The sequence below is a fragment of the Scyliorhinus torazame genome, chromosome 5 (genome assembly GCF_047496885.1).
Source record: "Scyliorhinus torazame isolate Kashiwa2021f chromosome 5, sScyTor2.1, whole genome shotgun sequence".
In the NCBI taxonomy this organism is placed as follows: domain Eukaryota; kingdom Metazoa; phylum Chordata; class Chondrichthyes; order Carcharhiniformes; family Scyliorhinidae; genus Scyliorhinus; species Scyliorhinus torazame.
In genome coordinates this window covers 270,649,206-270,676,059 of record NC_092711.1, presented here as the reverse complement: position 1 = coordinate 270,676,059, position 26,854 = coordinate 270,649,206, and the positions used below count along the sequence as shown (strand labels likewise).

Below are 26,854 nucleotides of genomic sequence, written 5' to 3'. Positions count from 1 at the left end.
TGGGGAAAGGCAAATTTTCCAGAAATGAGAAGGCACTTGGCGGAGGTGGGCTGGCCAGCACTGCTAGAGAATGAATCTGTGGAAAACCAGTGAGAAGCACTAAAAAGCGGGATCCGAAATATAGAAAGTAGACATGTCCCCTGCAAAAATAAGAGTGGTTTTGCCAAATCTAGATCCCCTGGTTGTCTAGAGGAATACAGGGGAAGATCAAACAGAAAAAGAAAGTGTATGATTGGCACTAAGCACTGCAGATAGCCCAGACAAGCACGGTAGCATTGTGGGACAGCACGGTAGCATTGTGGATAGCACAATTGCTTCACATCTCCAAGGTCCCAGGTTCGATTCCGGCTTGGGTCACTGTCTGTGCGGAGTCTGTACATCCCGTGTCTGCGTGTGTTTCCTCTGGGTGCTCCGGTTTCCTCCCACAGTCCAAACATGTGCAGGTTAGGTGGATTGGCCATGATAAATTGCCCTTCGTGTCCAAAATTGCCCTTAGTGTTGGGTGGGGTTATGGGGATAGGGTGGAGATGTTGACCTTGGGTAGGGTGCTCTTTCCAAGAGCTGGTGCAGACTCGATGGGCCGAATGGCCTCCTTCTGCACTGTACATTCTGTGAAAAAAAAGTATAGAACGTGCAGGGACCAAGTGAAAAAGGAAATCAGGAAATCAAAGAGAGACCGTGAAAAAAGATTAGCAAGTAAAGTTAAAGAAAACCCAAAGATATATTAATGGTAAAAGGTTAGTTGAGGAAAAAGTGGGATCTTTCAGAGGTGAAGAAGGGAACTTGTGTGCAAATGCAAAGGCGGTGGATAAGGTTTTAAGTGAATATTTTGTCTGTGATTACAAAGGAAATGGATGGCAGACATAGTAGTCCAGGAGCAACATTGAGAGATACTAGGTGGGATAATCATAAAGAGAGAGGGAGTACCTGAAGGGTTGGAATACTTGAAAGTTGATAAGCCACCAAGGCCAGATGGATTGTTTCCGAGGCTACTGAAAGAGGTCAGGGAGGACATTGCAGATGCTCTATATATACAGGGGAGGTACTGGAGAAATGCAAATGTGGTTCCATTGTTTAAAAAGGGATTGAAGGAAATGCCGAACAATTATGGGCCAGTAGCCTTATGTCAATGATCGGCAAATTAGAAGATTCAATCCTGAGAGATAGGTTTAACTGTCAAATAGAAAGGCATGGACTAGTCAAGGATAGTCAGCATGGATTTGTTAAAGGAAGGTCTTGTGTCTCAAATTTGATTGAATTGTTTGAGGAAGTGACAAGACCAATTAATGAAGGTAGTGCAGTGGATGTTGTGTACATGGATTTTAGCAAGGTGTTTGACAAAGTCCCACATGGCAAATTAGTCAAAAACGTAAAAGGCCATGGATACAGGGCAATGTGGCAGACTGGATAAAAAGTTAGTAACTTGAAACAAAGGGTAATGATCAATGACTGCCCTGCAAATGGAAAGTTTTTCAAGTGGTGTTCTATAGGGCTCGGTGTTGGGACCCTTACTGTTTGTGTTATATATTACTGAATTGGATAGGAACGCAGGGGGCATGATTGGGAAATTTGCAGACAACACAAAGATTGGCTGAGTGGTGGACAGTGTAGAGGATAACTATAATCTCCAAAATGATATAGCTGGGTTGGTGCAATGGGCGATAAAGTGGCAGATGGAATTCAATGCAAAGAAATGTGAGGTAATGCATATAGGGGGGGTCAGACAGTTATAGGGAATACACAATAAATGGGAATACACTAAGAAGGGTAGATGAAGTGAGAGATCTTGGTTTACACAGGTCCCTAAAGGCGCAGTTCACGGTAGACAAGGTTGTAAAGAAAGCATATGGAATGCGATCCTTATTTGGGAGAGGTGGAGAATATAAAAGTAAGGATATAATTTTAGAATTGAACAAAACACTGGTGAGGCCACAACTGGAATATTGTATGCAGTTCTGGTTACCACATGACAGGAAGGACGTAATTGCTCTCGAGAGAGTGCAGAAGAGGTTTACATGAATGTTTACAATAAAAGTGTAGCTACGAGGAGAGATTGGATAGGTTGGGGCTATTTTTCTTAAACAAAGAAGGCTGAGGGGTGACTTAATTGACATGAGCAAAATTATGAGGGGAAGAGATAGAGTGGACAGGATAAAATTATTTCACTCGGTGGAGAATTCTAGAACTAGGGGACATAGATTCAAGATAAGTGGCAGAAGGTGTAGAGGGGACATGAGGAAGAACGTTTTTATACAGAGGGTGGTGGGAGTCTGGAATTCACTGCCCAGGTTGGTGGTGGAGGCAAGGACCCTAAACTATTTTAAAACGTACCTGGATCTGTACCTTAAGTGCTGTAAGGTACATGGACCGGGTGCAGGAAAGTGGGATTAGAAAGGGCACCTGGTTATCCTCGGGCTGGCATGGGCAAGATGGGCTGAATGGCCCCCTTCTGTGCTGTAATTTTTCTGTGATTCTATGTGCAGATCAGGTGGAGAGTTCAGCTGGTTCCTTTGTGCTGTCTTCATCTTTGTGAGGTCATAAAATACAACGTCACACATGTAGGTCGTTGTGAAGGGCAACAGCAACAAATGCTTGTTTTATCAGCATTGGATGCTCCTTAGAGACTCGACTCCAGAATGCTGACAGCCTCATGGACTTGTGTTTTTAATGTGCTGTCACAGGTGAGGTACAACAGCTGTAAGTTAATAATTGACTCAGGGGTCTCAAACTCAAAAGGATTTTTCACCCACTTCTTCTCTCTGGAAAGTAGCGACACAAACCGTTGATCAGCGCAGCCAGATGTGACTAATGATGCTTGCCTGGCTATATTGACAGTTCCCTTCGTAACATTGTTTTCTTCAATGTGTTGTAGCAGTGTGGGGAGCATGGGGTAGTTTTGGTTTTATACTCGCACTTGCCAAAATTTCAATTACTTTTGGAAAGCATCCATTTCTTCACAGTACCAAAAGCAATCTTCATCCTTCCCTTGTAATTTGTAGTTCAGTTCATTTAGAATTGAAAAGATGGATTTGACTTCCGGCGGCAGAGGGGAGCGGTTGCACATAGAGGAGCTCCGGAGGGGGGAACATAGTCGCGCCCCGTTCTCCCACACGAAGAAAGCGCGCCCGGGTGCGCGAGCCAGGCCGAATTGGCGCCCGCACGGCGGGAGCGAAGGAAGAGGAGCGACCCGGACCCCGAGGTGGAGGGGGGCCGAGAGACCCGGGCGCTCAGGAACGGAGCGAGCGACAGGAGAGGCACGTGGGGAGAGCCCCCCCACCGGGGAGAAGGCCGCAGGGAGCCGGAGTGAGGAAAGGTACGCGGGAGGAGCCCGGGGCCAGAGGCCAGGAAGCGACTGGAGAGAGTCGCCCCCCCCCCCCCCCCCCCCCCCCCCCCCCGGTTAAAGGGACAGAACACTCTCTCCTTTCACGCTTCTCAAAAGAGATAACCAAACTTACCTGAAAGGGGTCTCCTCAGAAGGGAGGGGGGAGAGAAAAAAGGGGAAGGGGAATTAGGGGGAAAAGGAAAAAAAATTGCCAGAAGGGAGCCAAAGCAGAGGGAGAATGGGCACCAAGAGCAAACGGGGCAATACACAAGCCCACTCAGACGAGCTAATTGGCACACAAAGCGGCGGAATGGAAGCATCGCCGCAACTAAAAGAACTGGGCAGACAGGAGCTTCAACCCCCTGGGCCTCAGGGGAACTGGAAGGCAGCCTTAGCCTTAGCCGAGGCGCTGAGGGAACACCGGCAAGAAAGCAAGGCAGGGACCAAAGTAGACGTAGAGGCCGCAGTACAGACAGCAATGGCCAAGGCCCTGGTGGAAGTGCAGCTTGCCCTGGGCAGAGCAGAGAAGAAACTGGAAGCCCAGGAGGAGGAACTGGAAACCCAAAAGGCGACCATTAAGGAGCTGGAGAGGGCTGCGACTGACATGAGCGACCGGATCACGGCTCTGGAGAAGGAGGTGGCGAGACTGGGCACAATGCAGGGGAGCCTGAAGGGCAGGGTGGATGACCAGGAAAACCGCTCAAGAAGACAAAATGTCAGGATAGTGGGCCTACCAGAGGGGATCGAGGGTAGAAACCCCACGGCCTACGTGGCCGAGATGCTGGGCAACTTAGTGGGGAGGGAAACTTTTCCCAACCCACCAGAAATGGACAGAGCGCACCGGTCACTGCGCCCGAAACCCAGGGCGGGGGGACACCCATGGGCAGTAATAGCCGAACTGCACCGGTACAAAGACAGGGAAACAATCCTGCGCTGGACCAGGCAAAACAGAGCCTGCAGATGGGAAGGACACCTCATTAGAGTGTACAAGGACATTGGGGCAGACCTCGCCAGGAGACGGGCCGAAATCAAAAGAGTAAAAGCAGCTCTTCACAGGAACAATGTGCGATTTGGTATGCTGTACCCAGCGAAACTCTGGGTCACATACCAAGAAAGAGAGTAATTCTTCACATCCCCCGCCGACGCAAACAAATTTATTGAAGAACATGGGCTGGAAAACCAACAGCGAGGGTAGACACAGGGCCCCTGGTAAGGGGCAACAACGTGCCGATGGGGAGGGGGGGGATGAGGCAATGCCGGGGCCCCCCCCGCCCACACCCCCAACATGGCAAGCGCACCCTGAACAAAAGGCAAACCGCTACCCAACGAACCGACATAGGTTGGAAACCAGGCCCCAGCACAAGGTTGGAAACCAGGCCCCAGCACAAGGGTATGAGAGTAGCGGAGAAGGGTGAGCAAACAGGGGGAGCGCAGGGTAGGGCGGGGGAAGAGCGGGCAGAAAACCACAGGGGCTGGGCAGGGGAGAACCAAGACAGTAACTCCCATGAGGGGGGTCGCCGCACTAGCAAGAAAGCTAGCACCGGGGTCATGTAAAAAAGCAGGGCCGCAGCGCGCCCCCAACAGAGGGGACGGCGCCAGGCAGAGGGCAGGTGGGACCACTCAACGGGGATGGGAGGGCGAATGTGGTCAGGAGCAGGGGGAAGAGGGACAAAGGAGGAATATACGGGAGAGGGGGAGAAAGGGGGAGGGACTGGGGGGGCACGGGGGGGGTGGAGAACACAGGGACGGAGGGACAAATCAGGCTAGAAAAGGAACAGCAATAGGGCTACAGAATGCTGCAACCAAGGGCTCGGAACAAGGAATCGCTGCAAGCATCCACCCAGTATAGCCTCTGGGCGAAGGGAAATCCCAAAGTGAAGGGGGCTACCCACGTGGCGGCCGCACAGCAAGCGACCATGGCGTGGGCCCACTTGCCGGAGGGAAGCCCCAGAGCGCAGGGGCCCAACCGCATGGAGAGAGCAGAGACAGCGACCATCCAGGACGGCCCCATAACAAAGGGGAACCCCAGAGGGCAGGGGCGCGTCCACCAGGTGAATACGGTTAATCCCACAGGAGCGAGGGGGCAGAAGCCCCCCACCAGGATAGTCACCTGGAACGCAAGGGGACTCAACGGCCCAGTGAAAAGACCCAGAGTCCTCAACCACCTAAAAACATGAAGGCAGACATAATCTTCCTTCAAGAGACGCACCTGAGAGAGCAGGACCGACTACGGGTAAGAAAGGGCTGGGTGGGACAGACCTACCATTCCTGTTACTGGACGAGGGCCAGGGGGGTGGCAATACTGGTCAGCAAATGGACGATGTTTAGGGCGACAAAAGCGGTTGTGGACCCAAGAGGACGGTACGTCATGGTCAGTGGGGCCCTGGATGGGGTACCGGTAGTGCTAGTTAACGTGTACGTGCCCAACTGGGACGACCCGAGCTTCATCAAGAAGACCATGGCAGAAATCCCTGACATAGCGACGCACCGGCTAATCATGGGTACTTCAACTGGGTACAGGACCCAACGACTGACAGATCGAACCCCAAAACGGGGAAAACCTCAAACATGGCAAGGGAACTCGGTCAGTTTATGGAACTGATGGGAGCGGTGGACCCCTGGAGGTTCGCCCACCCAGGGGAGAAGGAATTTTCCTTCTTCTCCCCAGTACACAACGTTTACACCAGAATTGACTTCTTTGTGGTGGGGGAAACGGTGCTTCCGGCGATGGACAAAGTGGAATACTCCGCAATTGTGATATCAGACCTCGCTCCACACTACATGGACATGAGGCTGGAGACGGGCAGGGCCCAACGCCCCACATGGGGAGGTTGGACGTCGCCCTACTAGCTGACAAGGCTTTCAGTGAAAACATATCGCGGGCCATAGCAGAGTGCACGGAGAACAACCAGAACGGGGAGGTCTCACCCTCCACGTTCTGGGAAGCGCTAAAGCCCGTACTAAGAGGGAAATCATCGCTTTCAAAGCGCGAAGAGATAGGGAGGAAAAACGACTAGGGAGCAGCTGGTTGACTCCATACTAGAGGTAGACTGTAAATACTCTGAGGCCCCGACCGTAAAGCTCCTGGCGGAGAGGAAAGAGTTGCAAAGGAACTTCGATCTGCAGTGCTTCAACTCCGCCAAGCACATGAGACCCTATACGAACACGGAGACAAAGCCAACCGTCTCCTACCACACCAGTTGAGAAAGCAGGCAGCCACCAGAGAAATTACGCAAATCAGGGATACCAGAGGCGCATTACAAACAGAGCCAGAAAAGATCAACAAAACATCAAGGCCTTCTACCAAGGGCTGTACACCTCAGAGCCCCAACGGGGGAGGCCGGGATGAAACGGTTCCTTGATGGACTGGATATACCAGTCGTGGGGGAGGGCAGAAAACAGGGCCTAGAAGCACCACTAGCACTGGGAGAGATCATGGACAGCATCCGCTCCATGCAGGCGGGGAAGGCACCGGGACCGGACGGATTCCCGGCGGACTTCTACAAAAAATTCGCGACAGCACTGGCCCCGCACCTGCGGGAGATGTTCAGACTCACTGGCCAAGGGCACACTGCCACCCACGCTAGCACAGGCCTCAACCTCGCTGATACCTAAGAAAGATAAAGACCCAACGGAATGTGGGTCATACAGACCCATCTCGCTACTGAATGCAGATGCCAAAATACTGGCCAAGATTCTAGCCAAAAGGCTAGAAGACTGCGTGCCGGAGGTGGTCGCAGAGGACCAGACGGGCTTTGTCAAAGGTAGACAGTTTACCTCCAACATCAGGCGCCTGCTGAACGTGATAATGACCCCCTCCGGGGAGAGAACACCAGGGGTGATTGTCTCCCTAGACGCAGAGAAGGCCTTCGACAGAGTCGAATGGAAATACCTCAGAGGTACTGGAGCGGTTCGGGTTTGGAACAGGATTCACCTCCTGGGTAAAACTCCTATACAACGCTCCCATGATGAGCGTACGGACAAACGACACCAACTCCCGATACTTCCAGTTGCACAGATGTCCCCGCTGCTGTTCGCCCTAGCCATCGAGCCACTAGCAATTGCGCTCAGAGCGGCAAAAAGCTGGAGGGGGATCTGAAGAGGAGGCAGCGAGCACAGAGTCTCACTCTATGCAGATGACCTGCTCCTCTACATCTCGGACCCACAAAGCAGCATGGACGGAATCAGCGCGCTCCTGAAAGAGTTTGACGCCTTCTCGGGCTACAAACTCAACATGAGCAAAAGCGAGATCTTCCCGGTACACCCACAAGTAGGTGGGGCAGCACTAACAGGACTGCCGTTGATGCTCGATCAATAACTCGTGGGACGAGATTGGAGACAATTAAAGGCTTTATTGCACTAGATGTTTCCCCCAGCAGCGTAGGTACAGAATGCAGCTGCTGGGGAGACTCAGGCTCTTATACTCCGCCTTACTGGGCGGAACCAGCAGGCAGGCTTCACCAATGAGATTAGCAGTCTCAGGTACCTCCCACACCAATGGTTTTACAGCATTATTCAGGGTACCGTAATACCCCTGATACCGCCTACCACATTCACCCCCTGTTAAAAAAAGAGTCCGGCGGGGTTGGTGGTCTTGCGTTATACAGTGGTAGAGGTGTAGGTTATGGGTACCTGGTATACATTAGCACAGTGTTTTTGCCTCATTACATGTCGCAACTATTTACAGTCCGAGTAAAGCAATTCGGCGATCGGGGGCCCTGGTCGTCCTCTGCGATCGTCGTAGCCTCAGCGGTGATGCAGGCGTTGGCTCGGGCATCCGTGGCTCCGGGAGAATGGCTTCGGCTCCTTCAGCAGCTTCATCACCCCTAGATGGGACCAGTGGAAGGACCGATCCACCTGGGAAGGTGGCGGCTGTGGGTGCGCCGGTGGGAGGGAGGATGGGGTTGGTAGTAGAGGTGTGGGTGGAGATCCAGCGGGCGCCAGGTCCTGTAGGGAGACCGAATCCTGTCGGCCGTCGGGGTACGCCACGTAGGCGTATTGAGGGTTAGCGTCCAGAAGGTGGACCCTCTTGACCAATGGGTCCGACATGTGCGCCCGCACATGTTTGCGGAACAGGATGGGTCCAGGAGTTGCCAGCCAGTTTGGGAGCGAGGTCCCGGAGGAGGACTTCCTAGGGCAGACAAGGAGACGTTCGTGAGGGGTTTAGTTGGTCGTGGTACACAGGAGTGATCGGATGGAGTGGAGAGCATCCGGGAGGACTTCCTGCCAACGGGAGACTGGGAAATTCCTGGACCGTACAGCCAGTAGGACGGTCTACCAGACTGTTCCGTTCTCCGTCTCCACCTGTCCGTTTCCCCGGGAGTTGTAACTGGTCGTCCTGCTCGAGGTAATGCCCTTGCTGAGCAGGAATTGATGCAGTTCGTCGCTCATGAAGGAGGACCCCCCCTTTCGCTGTGTATGCAGGCAGGGAAACCAAACAGCGTGAAGATACTGTGGAGGGCTTTTATGACGGTGGCTGCGGTCATGTCAGGGCAGGGGATGGCGAATGGGAACCGGGAGTACTCGTCAATCACGTTGCGGTCGATGGAGGGGAGGGGCCCTTTGAAGTCCATACTGAGACGTTCAAAGGGACGGGAAGCCTTTATCAGGTGAGCTTTCTCTGGCCTGTAGAAGTGCAGCTTGCACTCCATGCAGATTTGGCAATTCCTGGTGGTGGTCCTGACCTCCTCGATGGAGTAGGGCAGGTTTCGGGTCTTAATGAAATGGAAAAATTGAGTGATCCCCGGGTGGCAGAGGTCCTCGTGGAGGGCCTGGAGGCGGTCCATTTATGCATTGGCACATGTGCCGCGGGATAGGGGATCAGGAGGCTCGTTTAGCTTCCCGGGATGATCCAAGATCTCATAGTTGTAGGTGGAGAGCTCGATCCTCCACCATAAGATCTTATCGTTCTTTATCTTGCCCCGCTGTGCATTATCAAACATGAAAGCAACCCACCGTTGGTCAGTGAGGAGAGTGAATCTCCTGCCGGCTAGATAATACCTCCAATGTCGCACAGCTTCTACTATGGCCTGGGCCTCCTTTTCAACTGAGGCGTGGCGGATTTCTGAAGCATGGAGGGTATGAGAGAAGAAGGCCACGGGTCTGCCCGCTTGGTTGAGAGTGGCCGCCAGGGCCACGTCGGACGCGTCGCTCTCGACTTGGAAGGGGAGGGATTAGTTGATTACGTGCATCGTGGCCTTTGCGATGTCCGCTTTGATGCAGCTGAAGGCCTGTCGATCCTCTGCTGACAGGGGAAAAACTGTGGATTTGATTAGTGGGCGGGCCTTGTCCGCATAGTTGGGGACCGACTGGGCATTATATGAAAAAAATCGCAGGCAGCGTTTCAGGGCTTTGGAGCAGTGGGGGAGGGGAAACTCTATGAGGGGGCGCATGCGTTTGGGATCTGGGCCATTAACTCCATCATGCACTACGTAGCCGAGGATGGCTAGGCGGTCGGTGCTGAACACGCGTTTGTCCTTGTTATATGTCGGGTTAAGGATTTTTGCGCGATGGAGGAATTTTCGGAGGTTGGTGTCATGGTCCTGCTGGTCGTGGCCACAGATGGTGACGTTATCGAGGTACGGAAACGTGGCCCGCAAACCGTACCGGTCAACCATTCGGTCCATCTCCCGTTGGAAGACCAAGACTCCATTTGTGACACCGAAGGGAACCCTTAGGAAGTGGTAGAACCGCCCATCTGCTTCGAATGCAGTGTATTTGCAGTCGCTAGGGCGCTTGGGGAGCTGGTGGTAGGCGGATTTTAGATCCACCGTGGAAAAGACCTTGTATTGTGCAATCTGATTGACCATTTCAGATATGCGGGGGAGAGGGTACGCATCGAGCTGCGTATTCCTGTTGATGGTCTGACTATAATCGATGACCATCCTATGCTTCTCCCCGGTCTTTACAACCACTACTTGAGCTCTCCAGGGACTGTTGACAGCTTCAATAATACCTTCCTTCAGTAACCGCTGGACTTCCGACCAATGAAGGTTCGGTCCTGGGCACTGTACCGTCTGCTCCTGGTGGCAACGGATTTGCAATCCGGGGTGAGGTTCGCAAACGGAAGGCGGATCGACTTTGAGGGTCGCGAGGCTGCAGACAGTGAGGGGGGAGTATAGGGCCACCGAATTTAAAAGTTAAGCTCTGGAGGTTACATTGGAAGTCTAACCCTAGGTGCGTGGCAGCGCAGAGGTGAGGAAGGACGTAGAGCCAGTAATTTTTAAACTCCCTTCTCTGGACTGTGAGGCTCGCTATGCAGAACCCTTTGATCTCTACTGAGTGTGACCCGGAGGCCAGGGAGATTTTTTGGTTGACTGGGTGGATGGGAAAATAACAGCGCCTTACTGTATTGGGGTGTATGAAGCTCTCTGTGCTCCCGGAGTCGATCAGGCAGGATGTTTTATGCCCGTTGATGAGCACGGTCGTTGTCGCAGTCGAGAGTGTTCAGGGCCGAGACTGGTCTAGGGTCACTGAGGCAAGTCGTGGCAAAATTTGGGTGTTTTCCTCGAGCGGTGTTTGGTCATCCGAGTCGGGGTCCTGAGAGTCCAGCCAAGATGGCGGCGCCCACTGGTCGCACATGGCTGGAGGTGCACAAGATGGCGGCGCCCATCCGTCGCATGTGGTCCCCGGGGGACTAGATGGCGGCGCCCGAAGGCCGCACGTGGCCCTGGAGAAGGAAGATGGCGGCGCCCGCTGGCCGCATGCAGCTGTTGGAGAGAGTTGTGGTGGCGGTCCCGGTTCACCCCCGGAGACCGCATCGACCGCCCGGGCCTGGCATACTGCCACGAAATGGCCCTTTTTGCCGCACCCTTTGCAGATGGATGAGCGGGCCGGGCAGCACTGCCGGGGTGCTTGGCTTGCCTGCAAAAATAGCAGCGGGGCCACCCGGGGTTGCCTGGCAGTCTCGCAGCGCAAGCTTGTGGGGGGATGGGAGATGCATCGGAGTCGGCCGCGGGAGGTGGGGGGGGGGGTTCCACGCTGCCCAAGGGGCCACCGCGCGGTCAGGGACGTAAGCGCGGGCGTTTCAGGGAGCTAGCAAGGGCCTGTGCCTCCTTGAGGCCTAGTGTCTCTTTCTCCAGCAATGGCTGGCGGATTTGGGAGGACAGCATACCTGCAACGAAAGCGTCCCGGATCAAATGTTGCATGTGGTCGCTGGCCGAAACTTGCGGGCAGTCACAGTTCCTCCCTAACACCAGGAGTGCACGGTAGAACTCCTCCAGCGATTTCCCCGGGGATTTGTCGCCTCGTCGCTAGCAGATGTTGGGCGTAGACCTGATTTACAGGGCAAATATAGTGTACTTTCAGCAGGGTCATTGCGGTCTTGAAATTGTCCGCATCCTCGATGAGGGTGTAGATTTCTGGGCTCACCCTCGAGTGGAGAACTTGCATCTTCTGGTCCTCTGTAGGTTCAGTCGTGGCCGTCCTTAGGTACCCTTTGAAGCACGCCAGCCAGTGTTTGAAGGTTGCCACTGAGTTTGCCGCTTGGGGGCTGAGTTGCAGACACTCCGGCTTGATTCGGAGCTCCATTCTTTGAAATCTAGTGCAATAAATTGATGCTCGATGAATAACTCCCGAGACGAGATTGGAGACAATTGAAGGCTTTATTGCACGAGGTACAGAATGCAGCTGCTGGGGAGACTCAGGCTCTTATACTCCGCCTTACTGGGCGGAACTAGCAGGTAGGCTTCACCAATGAAAATAGCAGTCTCAGGTACCTCCCACACCAATGGTCTTACAGCATGATTCAGGGTACCGTAATACCCCGAAGACCGACTACCACAGCCGTTTAAACAAGCCCGCCTCAAATTCCGCTACCTGGGGATCCACATAGCCCACGACTGGAAAGAGATCCACAAATGGAACCTCACAGTCTGACAGAGGAAGTAAAAAAGGACCTGCAAAGATGGAACACACTCCCACTCTCCCTTGCGGGGAGAGTACAGACGATCAAAATGAACGTGCTGCCCAGTAACCTCTTCCTATTCAGAGCCATCCCGATCTACTTCCCCAAGGCCTTTTTTCCAAGTGGTAGACAAACTAATCATGGTGTTCATATGTGTGTGTGTGTGTGTGTGGGGGGGGGGGGGGGGGGGGGGGGTGAAGAGGGAGGAGAGGGAAAGAGAAGAATGCTAGGATCACAAAGAAGGTCTTAAGAAGGTGCCCGCAGCTCAGAAACCTGCTACGAAAGGAGACAAGGACTTACCCACAACCGCCACGACAGACATTACTGGAAGAGTTACTGGACGCAAGCATATTAGAGAGAGGAAACTGCAGCGACATGTACGGCCGACTGGTAGAAGGGGCCGACACCGTACTGGACGCAACAAGAAGGAAATGGGAGGAGGACCTGGGGATCGAGATAGGGTGGGGACTCTGGAGCGAAGCACTGCATGGGGTCAATTCCACCTCCACCTGCGCAAGGCTCAGCCTGACACAACTAAAAGTGGTACAGAGAGCCCACTTAACAAGAACCCGTATGAGTAGGTTCTTCCCCGAACATAGAACATAGAACATTACAGCGCAGTACAGGCCCTTCGGCCCTCGATGTTGCGCCGACCTGTAAAACCACTCTAAAGCCTATCTACACTATTCCCTTATCGTCCATATGTCTATCCAATGGCCATTTGAATACCCTTAGTGTTGGCGAGTCCACTACTGTTGCAGGCAGGACATTCCACACCCTTACTACTCTCTGAGTAAAGAACCTACCTCTGACATCTGTCTTATATCTATCACCCCTCAATTTAAAGCTATGTCCACTCGTGCTAGACATCACCATCCGAGGAAAAAGGCTCTCACTGTCCACCCTATCCAATCCTCTGATCATATTGTATGCCTCAATTAAGTCACCTCTTAACCTTCTCTCGAACGAAAACAACCTCAAGTCCCTCAGCCTTTCCTCATAAGATCTTCCCTCCATACCAGGCAACATTCTGGTAAATCTCCTCTGCACCCTTTCCAATGCTTCCACATCCTTCCTATAATGTGGCGATCAGAATGCACGCAATACTCCAAATGCGGCCGCACTAGAGTTTTGTACAGCTGCAAAATGACCTCATGGCTCCGAAACTCAATCCCTCTACCAATAAAAGCTAACACACTGTACGCCTTCTTAACAACCCTCTCAACCGGAGTGGCAACTTTCAGGGATCTATGTACATGGACACCGAGATCACTCTGCTCATCCACACTCCCAAGAATCTTACCATTATCCCAGTACTCTATCTTCCTGTTATTCCTTCCAAAATGAATCACCTCACACTTTTCTGCATTAATCTCCATTTGCTACCTCTCAGCCCAGCGCTGCAGCTTATCTATGTCCCTCTGTAACTTGTAACATCCTTCCGCACTGTGCACAACTCCACCGACTTTAGTATCATCTGCACATTTACTCACCCATCCTTCTACGCCCTCCTCCAGGTCATTTATAAAAATGACAAACAACAGTGGCCCCAAAACAGATCCTTGTGGTACACCACTAGTAACTGGACTCCAGTCTGAACACTTCCCATCAACCACCCCCCTTTGTCATCTTCCAGCTAGCCAATTTCTGATCCAAACTGCTAAATCACACTGAATCCCATGCTTCCGTATTTTCTGCAGTAGGCTACCGTGGGGAACCTTATCAAATGCTTTACTGAAATCCATATACACCACATCAACTGCTTTACCCTCATCCACCTATTTGGTCACCTTCTCAAAGAACTCAATAAGGTTTGTGAGGCACGACCTACCCTTCACGAAACCGTGTTGACTATGTCTAATCAAATTATTCCTTTCCAGATGATTATACACCTATCTCTTATAAACCTTTCCAAGATTTTGTCCACACAGAAGTAAGGCTCACTGGTCTATTGTTCTGGGGTTGTCTCTACTCCCCTTCTTGGACAAAGGGACAACGTTTGCTATCCTCCAGTCTTCTGGCACTATTCCTGTAGACAAAGATGACTTAAAGATCAAAGCCAAAGGCTCAGTAATCTCCTCCCTAGCTTCCCAGAGAATCCTAGGATAAATCCCATCCGGCCCAGGGGACTTATCTATTTTCACCCTTTCCAGAATTGTTAACACCTCCTCCTTATGAACCTCAAACCCTTCTAGTCTAGTAGTCTGAATCTCAGTATTCTCCTCGACAACATTGTCTTTTTCCTGTGTGAATACTGATGAGAAATATTCATTTAGCACCTCTCCTATCTCCTCGGACTCCAAGCACAACTTCCCACTACTGTCCTTGACTGAGCCTACTCTTACCCTAGTCATTCTTTTATTCCTGACATATCGATAGAAAGCTTTAGGGTTATCCTTGATTCTACCTGCCAAAGACTTCTCATGTCCCCACCTGGCTCTTCTTAGCTCTCTCTTTAGGTCCTTCCTAGCTAACTTGTAACTCTCGAGCGCCCTTACTGAACCTTCATGTCTCATCTTTACATAAGCCTCCTTCTGCCTCTTGACAAGTGTTTTGACTGCCTTAGTAAACCATGGTTCCCTCACTCGACCACTTCCTCCCTGCCTGACAGGTACATACTTATCAAGGATACGCAGTAGCTGTTCCTTGAGCAAGCTCCACATTTCCATTGTGCCCATCCCCTGCAGTTTTCCTCTCCATCTGATGCATCCTAAGTCTTGCCTCATCGCATCATAATTGCCTTTCCCCCAGATATAACTCTTGCCCTGTGGTATATACCTATCCCTTTCCATCACTAAAGTAAACATAATCGAATTGTGGTCACTATCACCAAAGTGCTCACCTACCTCCAAATCTAACGCCTGTCCTGGTTCATTACCCAGTACCAAATCCAATACGGCCTCGCCTCTCGTTGGCCTATCTACATAGGAGGTGGGGGACAGATGTGAACGGTGCCAAGGAGGCCTGGCCAACCACGCCCACATGTTCTGGTCCTGCCCCAGACTTGTGGAGTACTGGACTGCCTGTTAAGTAATGGGGTGAGAGACATTGCAATTAGTTGTCTCATTTATGTTAAGTAACCATTAATTGACACTGATATGTAAAGGTGCTTCAGGTGGCCTCTGGCAGGTGATGTATAGTTAGAGTTTTGTACAAAGGCTGTTGGAATGAAATAAATGTGTTTGTGAAAAAGGAAGAGAACTTTAGACTCTTCATTTCACAGCAGCTAAAACGTCTAACAATTGGTAGCAGAGGATGGTTGCTGTGTAAATGTGAAGGGTTGAAAGAAAGAACCAGTGAGTGAGAAAAAAAAAAAGGGATATATGGCTGAACCAAGGATAAAGATGGCTGGATATGACTATCCTCCCTTATTTTCTGAAAGGGAATTGTACGACCAATGGAGAAGTGCAGTAGTTATGTGGACTAAGGTAACTGCTTTGGGAAAGAGAAAACAAGGTATGGCATTGGCTCTTTCTTTACCATATGGCAGTAAAATCCGAAACAAAGTGCTTTCTGAGCTGGAATTGGAAGAGTTAGACTCAGAAGAAGGTCTGGAGACTTTATTACATTATATGGATAAGATTTATAAGAAAGATGACTTGTTAAGTGCGTATGAAGCATGGTCGGATCTTGACAAGTTCCGGAAAATGGAGGATATCTCCATGGAAGACTATATAATGGAATTTGGCAGACTATATAAAAGGCTGCAGAAACACAATCTGGAATTTCCACAGTCTGTGTTAGCCTTTAAATTACTTGACTGTGCTAGAGTGAGCAACATGGCTCCTGGTTTTGACAGGAGTTCAGTTTACTGATAAGGATACCTTATTCGAACAGATGACAAAAGCTTTACAAAAGTTTCTGGGGAAACATTCGATTCCGATGGCTCTGATGACCCGAATAGGTCAGCCTGCAATAAGGCAGAATATGGAAGATACACTACTAACAGGATGCCGAAATTGTATGGCTACGAACAGGGCTCAAGACTATAGAAGGAGACCGAGACAAGGAAATTATGAAGACAGAAACCCAGTTAGAACCTACGGAAGATGAACCCCAGAAATGCACGGTGCATGATAAATCAATGTTTTCGATGTGACTCTCAATACCATTATGCTTTCAACTGTCCAACTCGTTATGATAGAGTGTATGAAGCGACACATGACACGGAAGAGTCAGAAGAGGAAAAAGACAGTGACCAGAAAGAAGGCATTGTCCTATTGACAAGCAGTTTTACACCGGTAATGAGGGTGTTGGTTGCAGAATCCTTCTACTGTGCTGTATTGGACAGTGGCTGCACATCTACTGTGTGTGGAATTGACTGGTTAAAATGTTACCTGGACTCTTTGAATGCTGAAAATTGTAACAAGGTTAAGGAATTTGAAAGTTCCACAAGTTTCAGGTTTGGGGATGATAATACTCTGAAGTCGCTGAAAAGAGTGGTGATCCCTTGCAATATTGCCGGAGTGAATCATTTCATTAGCACGGATGTTGTATCAAGTGAGATACCTTTGCTTCTGAGCAGACCGTCGATGAAGAAAGCACACATGAAACTGGATATGGAACAGGATAAGGCAATAGTTTTTGGAAAGACGGTGGACTTACAATTTACACAGTCGGAACACTATTGTATTCCATTACTGACAAATAATATTTCAAGTAGAGTGGTTAAGGATGTGTTAATGGCAGTTGAAAATGGGACTTTCGCTGATAAAAAGCTTGTTGTAAATTTTATTTTTATTTAAAAACATTTTTTTTCCCCCCCCATTCGGAAACAGTGCCCTTTTTATTCTTAACCTTTATACAGAGAATTTCCAATCGAGAATCACAATGGGTACAGGTAGCCCCTGGTAGGTGTTGGGGGAGGGGAGTTCAGGGGGTAGCCCAGGCAGCCTTCCTCCCCCTCCCCACTCCGTCCATCGAATGACCCATAGGCTCCGATTTCATTCTCCTGCTCCGCCCAGTGCCTGGAGAGCAGCTGGACTGATGTGGGTGGGTTTTTTTTGGGGGGAGGGGCTGGTGACAGGGGGGAGAGTGGTGGGGGGGGAAGGGGTTGGTGACAGCGGGGAGAGTGGTGGGGGGGGGGGGGGGGTCATGCACTGCCATTTGTGGTGGGGGCGAGTGCCCCAATCCTCTCGTTGATGTGGCCGTTGGCCCAGTCCCGCCGAATGTCATCCAGGTGGTCGTCAAAGTTCACCAGCCTGCCGTACGCCCGAAGCTCCATCAGCTCGCTGACCAATGCCCGCGTGCCCACTCAGTCCTGCCACATCACCATGTTCTTGGCCTTGGGCGTCCACTTGCCATCCAGCCGCTCGTGCACGATCACCGCTGGCCCACCATACTCGCCCGACAGCTTGGTGTTGTCCAGCTGGTGTCCTTGATGTGACGATTGGCCTGGTAATAGCCGACTATCACCTGGTTATTGGCAGCGCTCCACAGGTCCACCTCCTCCAAAAGCAACCCCCCCCCCAGGAAAGGTTATTTTAAAGATCTTCTTGGCTCTATTAGCCACAAAGGCATGGGAATGCAAATCTAAAGATATAAAAGCTGCCTTTTTGCAGTGGCATCAGCTCCAGAGAGACATGTTTTGCTGTCCTCCTAAAGAATCAGCTAACACAGAAGGGGTACTCTGGAAGTTGAACAAATGTGTATATGGGTTAAATGATGCATCTAGAGTCTGGTATTTTTCAGTCAGGTCAGTTTTGTTAAAGTTTGGCTGTTGCCAGTTGAAAGCAGATCCTGCAATGTTTTACTGGCACTATAAAGGAAATCTTTCTGGCATTTTTATGATGCATGTCGATTTTCTTTGGGGTGGGACTAGTGATTTTGAAGCTATTGTAATCTCTGGTTTGAGGAAAGAATTCAGGGTTGGAAGTCAGGCTTCTGGTGCATTTAAATATATTGGACTGGAAATTGGACAGACTAAGTTAGGGGCAACTTTACGTCAGCAATCTTATTTGGAAAGCATCAGCCCAATAGCAATTAGTCGTGGCCGAGTTTCACAAAAAGACGCAATGGTTTCAAAGATAGAAAAAGAGCAACTGCGAAGTTTAATTGCGCAACTGAACTGGTTAGGTAGACAGACTAGACCGGACGTGAGTTTTGATGTCTTAGAGTTGAGTACAAAAATGAATGATCCCAAAGTGGAAGACATAATAAGAGCTAATAAAGCGTTGGCCAAACTAAAAATGCAGCAGTGTGTTTTGAAGTTCCCGGCTTTAGGTGACCTTAGGCACTTGAAACTCATAGTTTATAGTGATGCGTCCTACACAAATTTATGTGATGGGGTTTCAAGTGCAGGAGGTTTTATAATTTTCCTTTTGGAGAACAATGGTAAATGTTGCCCGCTTGTGTGGGAAACAAAGAAAATAAGGAGAGTGGTAAAAAGCACTTTGGCTGTTGAGACGTTAAGCCTTGTAGAGGCGGTGGATATGGCCTTTTATATAAGTATGATATCGACAGAAATTTTGGGATTAGGGGATTTGGATAATATACCTATTGACAGTCACATTGACAATAAATCCCTGTGGGAAAATGTGCACTCTACAAAAAGTGTCAATGAAAAGAGGTTACGGATAGACATCGCAAGTTTGAAGCAGATGTTGGACAGAGGGGAAATAACAAAAATTAAATGGGTCAACAGGAGCTATCAACTGTCAGACTGTTTTACGAAAAGAGGGGCAAGTTCACAGAAACTTTTGGATATTGTTAATGAAGGGCGCTTGTTTCTGTGACTGTTTTTTATCTTTCTCGTCCAAAAAAAAAGGGGGGGGGAATCATGTGTGTTGTTTTTGAGTTTCTTGAAATTTTGTTTTCACCTAATTATTTTTTTTCTCCAAGGAAGGGGAGACTGTTAAGTAATGGGTTAAGAGACATTGCAATTAGTTGTCTCAATTATGTTAAGTATCCAATAATTGACACTGAGGCTTCAGGTGGCCTCTGGCAGGTGATGTATAGTTAGAGTTTTGTACAAAGGCTGTTGGAATAAAATAAATGTGTGTTTGTGAAAAAGGAACAGAACTTTAGACTCTTCATATCACAGCAACTAAAACCTCTAACACTGCCTTCTCAAGGCAATGTCCAAAATGGTGGGGGTGAGGGTGGAGCCATGACCGAAAGTGGAGGTCTTCGGGGTTTCGGACCAGCCAGATCTGTTTCTGGGGAGGAGGGCAGACGCCCTTGCCTTTGCCTCCCTGATCGCCCGATGGAGAATCCTGTTCGGCTGGCGGTCAGCAGCACCACCTAAAGCTGCAGACTGGCTGTCCGACCTCTCGGAATCCCTCCAAGGGGAGAAAATTAAATTCGCCACCTGAGGGTCAGATGACGGCTTCCACAGAACATGGGAGCTATTCATCCGATTGTTCTGGGACTTGTTTGTGGCCAACAAACAAGCAGAAAAATAGCCAGGTAGCCAGGAACCAGGGGAAAGCAACCAAAGCATGAGAGGGGGAGATAGAACGGGAGGGGGGGGACAACTCACTATAAGAGGAAGGAAAGGCAAACCACAGCGGGGGTGGAGAGAAGAGACAGGGAGCAATGGAGGAGAGCCAGGGAGCTGGTGCGGGGGGGGGGGCGGAGAGAATGTTAACCAACCTGACATCCACAGGAACAGAGAAAAAGGAGAATACAGGCGGAGGACGGGAGGGCCGGCTGAAGCGGAAGCGTGCACGAGAAGACAATGCCGGCGAAATCCAACCGGGAGAAGCGAGGGGCAACACCGGCACCAGACCCACTCGAGGATTGCCGTCCGGAAGTGCCTCACCGGCACGAACAGATGGCTACTTACGTATATATAGATATATCATATCCTGTGTAAATAACGGCAAAATATACTCTATGCAAAAATCCAATAAAAAACATTTTTTAAAAAAAGAATTGAAAAGATGTCTGCAAGGTAAGACATAGTTCTCATCCAACTCTCATTAGCCAGTATTTCCCTGCACATAACATACATGGGCTTTGCATCCTATTTGCATTAGCACAATTAATAAAGCCATACCTCAAGGAATCATCTTTATACTGCTTTGTTCCCAATTTCAGTTTCTTCTTAATGGGTTGTTCATGAGAGGGCCTGGAGCTTTGTATACAGCTCACACCAGCACTGCTTTGTCCTGCAGTGGACTCCCCTGGGCAGCTTTCTCCAGCAGATTCAGTTGTGAGATCCTGGCCTATTTGTGTTTCTGGCATTCTCTTCCTTATTACAAAATGATCCATCTTCAGTTCTTCACAGTCATTTTGCTTGCTTGTAGCTACAAAATGGATTTTGCGGCTACAGCATGGACAGGGAAGGTGATGTCAGTGTACGTGCCGGGCGCGTGGCCTGTTCTTTACCGCTGCTTCTGGTGAGAAGACTCCATTGTTCGTATTTAAAGGGCGATCGTGGCGACATCCTCTATTTGAAAGCTGGTCATGATCGTTGGGTGCTTCGCCCATAATCTGGAATGCTGCCACTGATCACTTTGCGACCATTTCAACAGCGAATGTAGCCACCTAAAATGGCTGATTCCAGATTAATTTGGCCAAAGCCCAATATAAAATGGCTAACCGAAAAGGCTGATGGGAAAAGCAGCCAACAGGGCACAAACGGACAGCTGCAGACAGAATAGCATATTCAGCTCTGGGGAAGTCGGCCCAGATCGATACCTGCGACCATTAGCAGCACACCAACACAGACATCTGCAGTTTAATCGGCTATCCCCGGGAACAATTGCAACATATTAGTAATTGAATGCCGGGCCAGACCTCTCGGCGCCAGCAGTGGCCGAGACAAAGTCAGGTGAATGACCACCCCCCGATCAAGGAATCGCCCCATTATTGGAGCATATCGAACCCAGTGATTGGGAACAAGTCCAATCACTTGGGACTCAGGGTCAAGGTCTGCCCCGAGAGGTGGGCAGCCCCTGGCCCCTATAAAAATGGGGGCCAAGTTCAGATCGGCCCTTCTCTCCCTTCTTCTCCTGCTCGCAACCTTTGCAAGAACCATCGATCAGAAACCGTAAGTTTGACTCCAGCGATCGCTACCCGATAGAGACTCCTAACCATCGACCTGCATCAGCCTTTTGAATCCCGCAGGCCAGACCCAATTCGATAAGCCATTCATTTCCCTGACCTGGTGGGCCATTCCCAAAGTTAAGTATTGGCCAGTAGTGGTAGGTAGTGATACGGAGGGTAGGATTATTGTGTAAGTATTTATTGCTGTACATAATAAATGACCGTTGATTTCAATCTTACTAAGCGGTGTGCTGTCTTATTAATCATAACTCGAGCTTGAACCACGTGGCGGTATCAGAACGATACCTGGCGACTCGTGAGCAAAGGTGACATAATCAGAGCTAATAAAACTAAGGCTAATAAGAGCAACATAATTGGCGACTCCGCCGGGACCCGAGATAGAAGTGGAAAACCACTCCGGGAGAACCCCAGAAATTTGAATAGAATCCAATTGGAAACAAAAACAAACAAAAAAAACCCCACAAGTGTTCAAGCGGTTCTGGTTAATAATTCACAATTCGGAAGTGTGTGTATGCATGCGTAACTAACAGGGTTATAAGGTAAAACTGATAGATTTTGTTGTGTCAAAACTGTCGGAAGCCGGTATTTTCGGAAATTAGCGCAAGCCATACCCGCATCTACGACACCACCTTAGCCCCCTGTTCCAAATTCGAACAAACAAGCAGATAAGAGAGATGGCCATGCAGACAATGCAACGCCTCATGAACCCCGAAGAATTTGCGGTCGCACCGATCAGCAGCTTTAAAGTGGGACAGTGTCACATTTGGGAAGTGGAAATTCGGAAATTTCTACAGGGCAAAGGATGGCCCGTGTGGAGCGGTTTCTGCAATAATGACGACTCAGGTCCCGGAAGTATAGGGCATACTTGGTGGGAGAACATGAGTGAAATCCATAAGAAGAGCTTAGCAAAAGCGCGCAAGCCGATGGCAATTGTGGCCTGTCTGGCACAATTGCGAGGCACAGAGGAGGTCGTCAGGACGCTCCGGAAAGAAATAGAAGGCATACATCGTATGAGTAAAATCGATGTATGCGAGATAGAGAAAGAGAACCTGGAATTGAAAAGGCAGTTAGCGGCAAAGGACGAAGAGGTGGCTGACACCAAATGGGGTCACCAGTCTTGTCTGGCGCATTCAAGCAGTTTTCAATCCCAGTATGAGAAGGCTTATCAGGACACGCAGCGTGCAGTCCTGGTTAAGAAAGAGACAGAGAAGCAGGTGGAGACGCTACAGAAGCAATGTAGTGATCTCAAGGCAGCCTTGAGAGCGCTCCACGCTGCAACCACGGAACAAAGGCAGAGTACCAGAGACCATGCGAAGTGCCGAAAGCAAATTGCAGACCTGCAATCACGGCTTTCTGTCCAAAAAGGATTCCAAGAAACCTTTGGGGAAAGTTTAGAACAGGAAGACGGCCCTGATTGGGAAGAATTACAGGAGACAGCACAGAGATATGTTCAGGGAACATGTGCGCAGGGAAAGCCCCAAAGGAGGAAAGCACCCCCACCCCCCACACAGCAGGTTGTTCAGGCTCCTATGAACCCTGTAACAACCCACCGCACAGCCACAGCAGACGAGGCGGAATTCCTATATTCCACCCCCCTCACAGTGACCCAATTACGGGACGCGTGTGCTAAAATCACACCGTTGTTCCCCGTTTCAGACCCACACCATTTCTTTGCCAGCGTCAAACACCAGGCGACCTTGTATGGCCTGGATGAGAAAGAGCAGGTAAAGCTCATGGTCCTCAGCTTAGACCCATCGGTAGCAGCAGCCCTCCCCTACCCACAGAACGTAGGAGGAGGCACCCTTGCAGAAATGCATACCGCGATCCTAGATGCGATCGGGTATAACCGGGGTGACCACTTGGGACTCAGGGTCAAGGTCCACCCCAAGAGGCGGGAAGCCCCTGGCCCCTATAAAAATGGGGGCCAAGTTCAGATCAGCCCTTCTCTCCCTTCTTCTCCTGCTCGCAACCTTCGCAAGAACCATCGATCAGAAACCGTAAGTTTGACTCCAGCGATCGCTACCCGATCGAGACTCCTAACCATCGACCTGTATCAGCCTTTTGAATCCCGCAGGCCAGACCCAATTCGATAAGCCATTCGTTTCCCTGACCTGGTGGGCCATTCCCAAAGTTAAGTATTGGCCAGTAGTGGTAGGTAGTGATATAGAGAGTAGGATTATTGTGTAAGTATTTATTGCTGTGCATAATAAATGACCGTTGATTTCAATCTTACTAAGCGGTGTGCTGTCTTATTAATCATAACTCGAGCTTGAACCACGTGGCGGTATCAGAAAGATACCTGGCGACTCGTGAGCAAAGGTGACATAATCAGAGCTAATAAAACTAAGGCTAATAAGAGCAACACCACCCACGACACACCTGAAAAACCCTGTGTTATAGTTTGATATTATATAGTGGCCATTCACAATTATTGCCACTGCATGAATTCTACGACTATTCATTACAACTCAGCAAGAGTCATGGCCAACTTAAGATGATGACTCCACTTGCAGAGTGTGGATTGGTGATTGCTGTGGGGTGGGGACAGAGTGTTACCAATTCTACTAACTGCTGACAGTGGAGTTTGGTTTAGTTCAAACGCTATTTTATTTTTAATGAGATTTGTTACAGGCTTGACTATATTCCAATGCTCGGTCAATGCAGCTTGGAAACAAGCAGCTAAACATGCTCGCTATGAGGCTTTGCTCCCATTAGGTTAAATCGTGCCCAGAGTCTCAAGGCCATCCAGACTTGAAACATTAGCTCTGATCTCTCTCCACAGATACTGTCAGGTCCACTGAAATTTGCCAGCATTCTCTACATTTGTTTCAGATTTCAGCATTCGCAGTAATTTGCTTTTATATCCGTCAGTTCACTCTCCCTCCATTCCCAGACACCACCACCCCCTTCCCAGGACAAGAGAAAGGGAACAAAAATTCAGCACTGCCATTTGCGGCGGCCCGGAAGTTGAGCAAGCCGGAGCATTAAACTGACAGGACCGGAAATGACAGCTATCCAGAGGTACCGGGAGTCGAGGCTGGATTTGCTCTGAGGATGAAGCGATGATTTATTCATGACTGAATGTATGGGGTTTCGTCTGGCAGGTCGGCCTCTCTCTCGGGTTAATTTCATTTGTTCTGAGGGGTAATGTCTCGGGTTTTGTTGTGGGACTTCGTGCCGTCCTGTCGCTGGGACCTCACATTCCCGGCCAGCCATGGTGTCTGACTTTGGACAGGGAGAACCCCATTCACCCCCTTTTCCTCCCCTCCAGCGCCTACCCGACTTTGATCCCGCGACCTAATGACCAGGGCAGGAGCCGCGCCTGACCTTGTATTTCCTTCTGCGGCTCAAGTCTGGTGGGATCATTGCACCCAAGGGCAAAAATATATTCGTTACAATACTGATTCAGTCCATAGGTTGGATTGAGTTCATTGACCTGAGCTGCGACATTAAAATCATTCTCAATGGGAGAGTCGAGGGAGGTCAGTCAGGGTTCTTGGTCATGTCAATGGTTTCTGCTGGAAAGTGCGTTTCAGATGATGCTCCCAATGTATGAACAGTGTGCAAGCACTCGCTGTCCCGGCCAACAAATGAAGAAACCCCATTACAAGATGTTCCGCGCCTGTGAAACCAGATTCTTGCATACGTCAGAAGCTCCAAGATCCTAGTGCAGAAAGGGGAAACAATGGAGTTAACATGCTACGTCCTTACTAAGATGATATAGACTTGGGAGCAGGAGTAGACATTTGGTCCTTTCTGCCTGCCCTGCCGTTTGATAAAATTATAGTTGATCTGATTGAGGTTTCAACTCCTTTTCCACTCTGCCAACCACAATAACCCTTGACTTCCTTGCTGATCAAAATCAATTTAACTTGGCCTTGAATAAATTCAATGCCATAGCCTCCAGTCTCTTCCTGGGGAAGAAAATTCTACATTAACAACCGTCTGAGAGAAAAAAAATTCTCATCTCTGCTTTAAAAGGGGGAACCTTTATTATTAAAATGTGTCCCCTGATTCTAGTCACCCCCACAATGGAAAACGTCCTACCAATATCCAACTTGTCAAGTCTCCTCATGATCTTACAAGGTTCAGTAAGGTCACCAATGGGTACAGGCCCAACTTGTTCTTTTTTTAAAACATTTTCAAAAAATGTAATCAAAAATTTAGACTACCCAATTTTCTTTCCACTTAAGGGACAATTTAGAATGGCCAATTCACCTACCCTACACATCTTTTTGGGTTGTGGGATGAGAGCCACGCAGATACAGGGAGAATGCGCAATCTCCACACAGACAGTGACCTGGGATCGAACCCGGGTCCTCGGCGCCGTAGGGCAGCAGTGCTTGCCACTGTGCTGCCCTGGCCCATCTTGTTCAACCTTCATAAGATAAACCCTTCATTCCAGGAATGAGTCAAGTGAACCTCTGAATTACTTCAAAAGCAAGTATATCCTAATGAGAACAAAAATGTCCACAATACTCCAGATGTTGTCTCATCAAGACCCTGAACAGCTGTAGTATAACTTCCTCACTTTGATATTTCATTCTTCTTGCAATAAATGGCAGCATTCCATTTGCCTTCCTAATCACTTGCTGCATACTAACTTTGTGATTCATGTGCCAGGACATCCAGATCTCTTTGTATTGCCCTGAGGCTGTTACCACACCACCACCTTAAACATTTCATTCCCTCTACCATGAAAGCACAGCGGCAACAATGTGTACTATCCATTAGATGCACTGCAAGAACTGACCAAGGCTCCTTTGACAGCAATTTCAAAACCTCTATCACCTCTTGGAACAAGATCAGCAAATATGTGCAAACCCTACCATCTGCAAGATTCCCTCTAAGCCACATACCATTCTGTCTTTGAACTATGTTGTTTGGTCAGAATACTGAAACTCCCTTTGTAACGTATTGTGTGCCTTAACATGACATGGAGTGTAGCAATTCAAGAAGAGAATTCTACCACCTTCTCGAGGGTAATTAATGCTACCCTAGCCAGTGACCCCAGACCCCTTAAAAAACTTTTTTAAAAGAGTACTGCAATCTCTTGCCATTTAAAGATAATTCTGTTTTTCTATTCTGCCTGCCAAAGTGGTCAATTTCCCATTTTTCCACTCCATCTGCCAGATTCCTTCCTACTGACTGAACCTACCCTTTGTGGATTATTATTAACCTCCTCTTGGCAACTTACTTCCCCTCGCCCTGCGCCCGCTGACACTGGTTCACGGTCAAGGTTAATTTAGTCTTCTTAAAATTCTCATCCTTGTTTTCAAATTTCTTCATGGCTTCGTGCCTCCCTATCTCTGTAATTCCTCTCAATGTCACAACTTGACAAGGTGGCACAGTGGTGAGTGGCATGGTAGCATAGTGGTTAACACTGCTGCCTCACAGTTCAGGAACCCGGGTTAAATTCCGGCCTAGGGTGACTGTCAGTGTGGAGTTTACATGCTCTCCCCATGTCTGTGTGCATTTCCTCCGATTTACACCCACAGTCCAAAAATGTGCAGGTTAGGTGGATTGGCCATGCTAAATTGCCGCTTAGTATCCAAAGATGTGCAGGTTAGGTGGGGTTATGGAGATAGGGCGGGGTAGGGGGCTTGGGTAGGGTG

The 26,854-nt window shown here is 49.5% G+C and overlaps 1 protein-coding gene across 3 annotated transcripts in view; it reads left to right on the top strand.

Moving 5' to 3' along the window:
* The first annotated feature begins 2,660 nt into the window (after nt 1-2,660).
* Nucleotides 2,661-26,854, top strand: part of snrnp35 (small nuclear ribonucleoprotein 35 (U11/U12)) — a 29,012-nt gene continuing 4,818 nt past the window's right edge. The window contains exon 1 of one of the 3 annotated variants that reach the window (XM_072505528.1): nt 2,661-2,681. In XM_072505528.1, coding sequence (XP_072361629.1) covers nt 2,668-2,681 — 14 coding nt within the window. In that variant the 5' untranslated portion in view covers nt 2,661-2,667. Of the gene's footprint in view, nt 2,682-24,229; nt 24,344-26,854 lie in introns of those variants that run through there. The other 2 variants (XM_072505529.1, XM_072505527.1) reach the window with 2 other exon arrangements.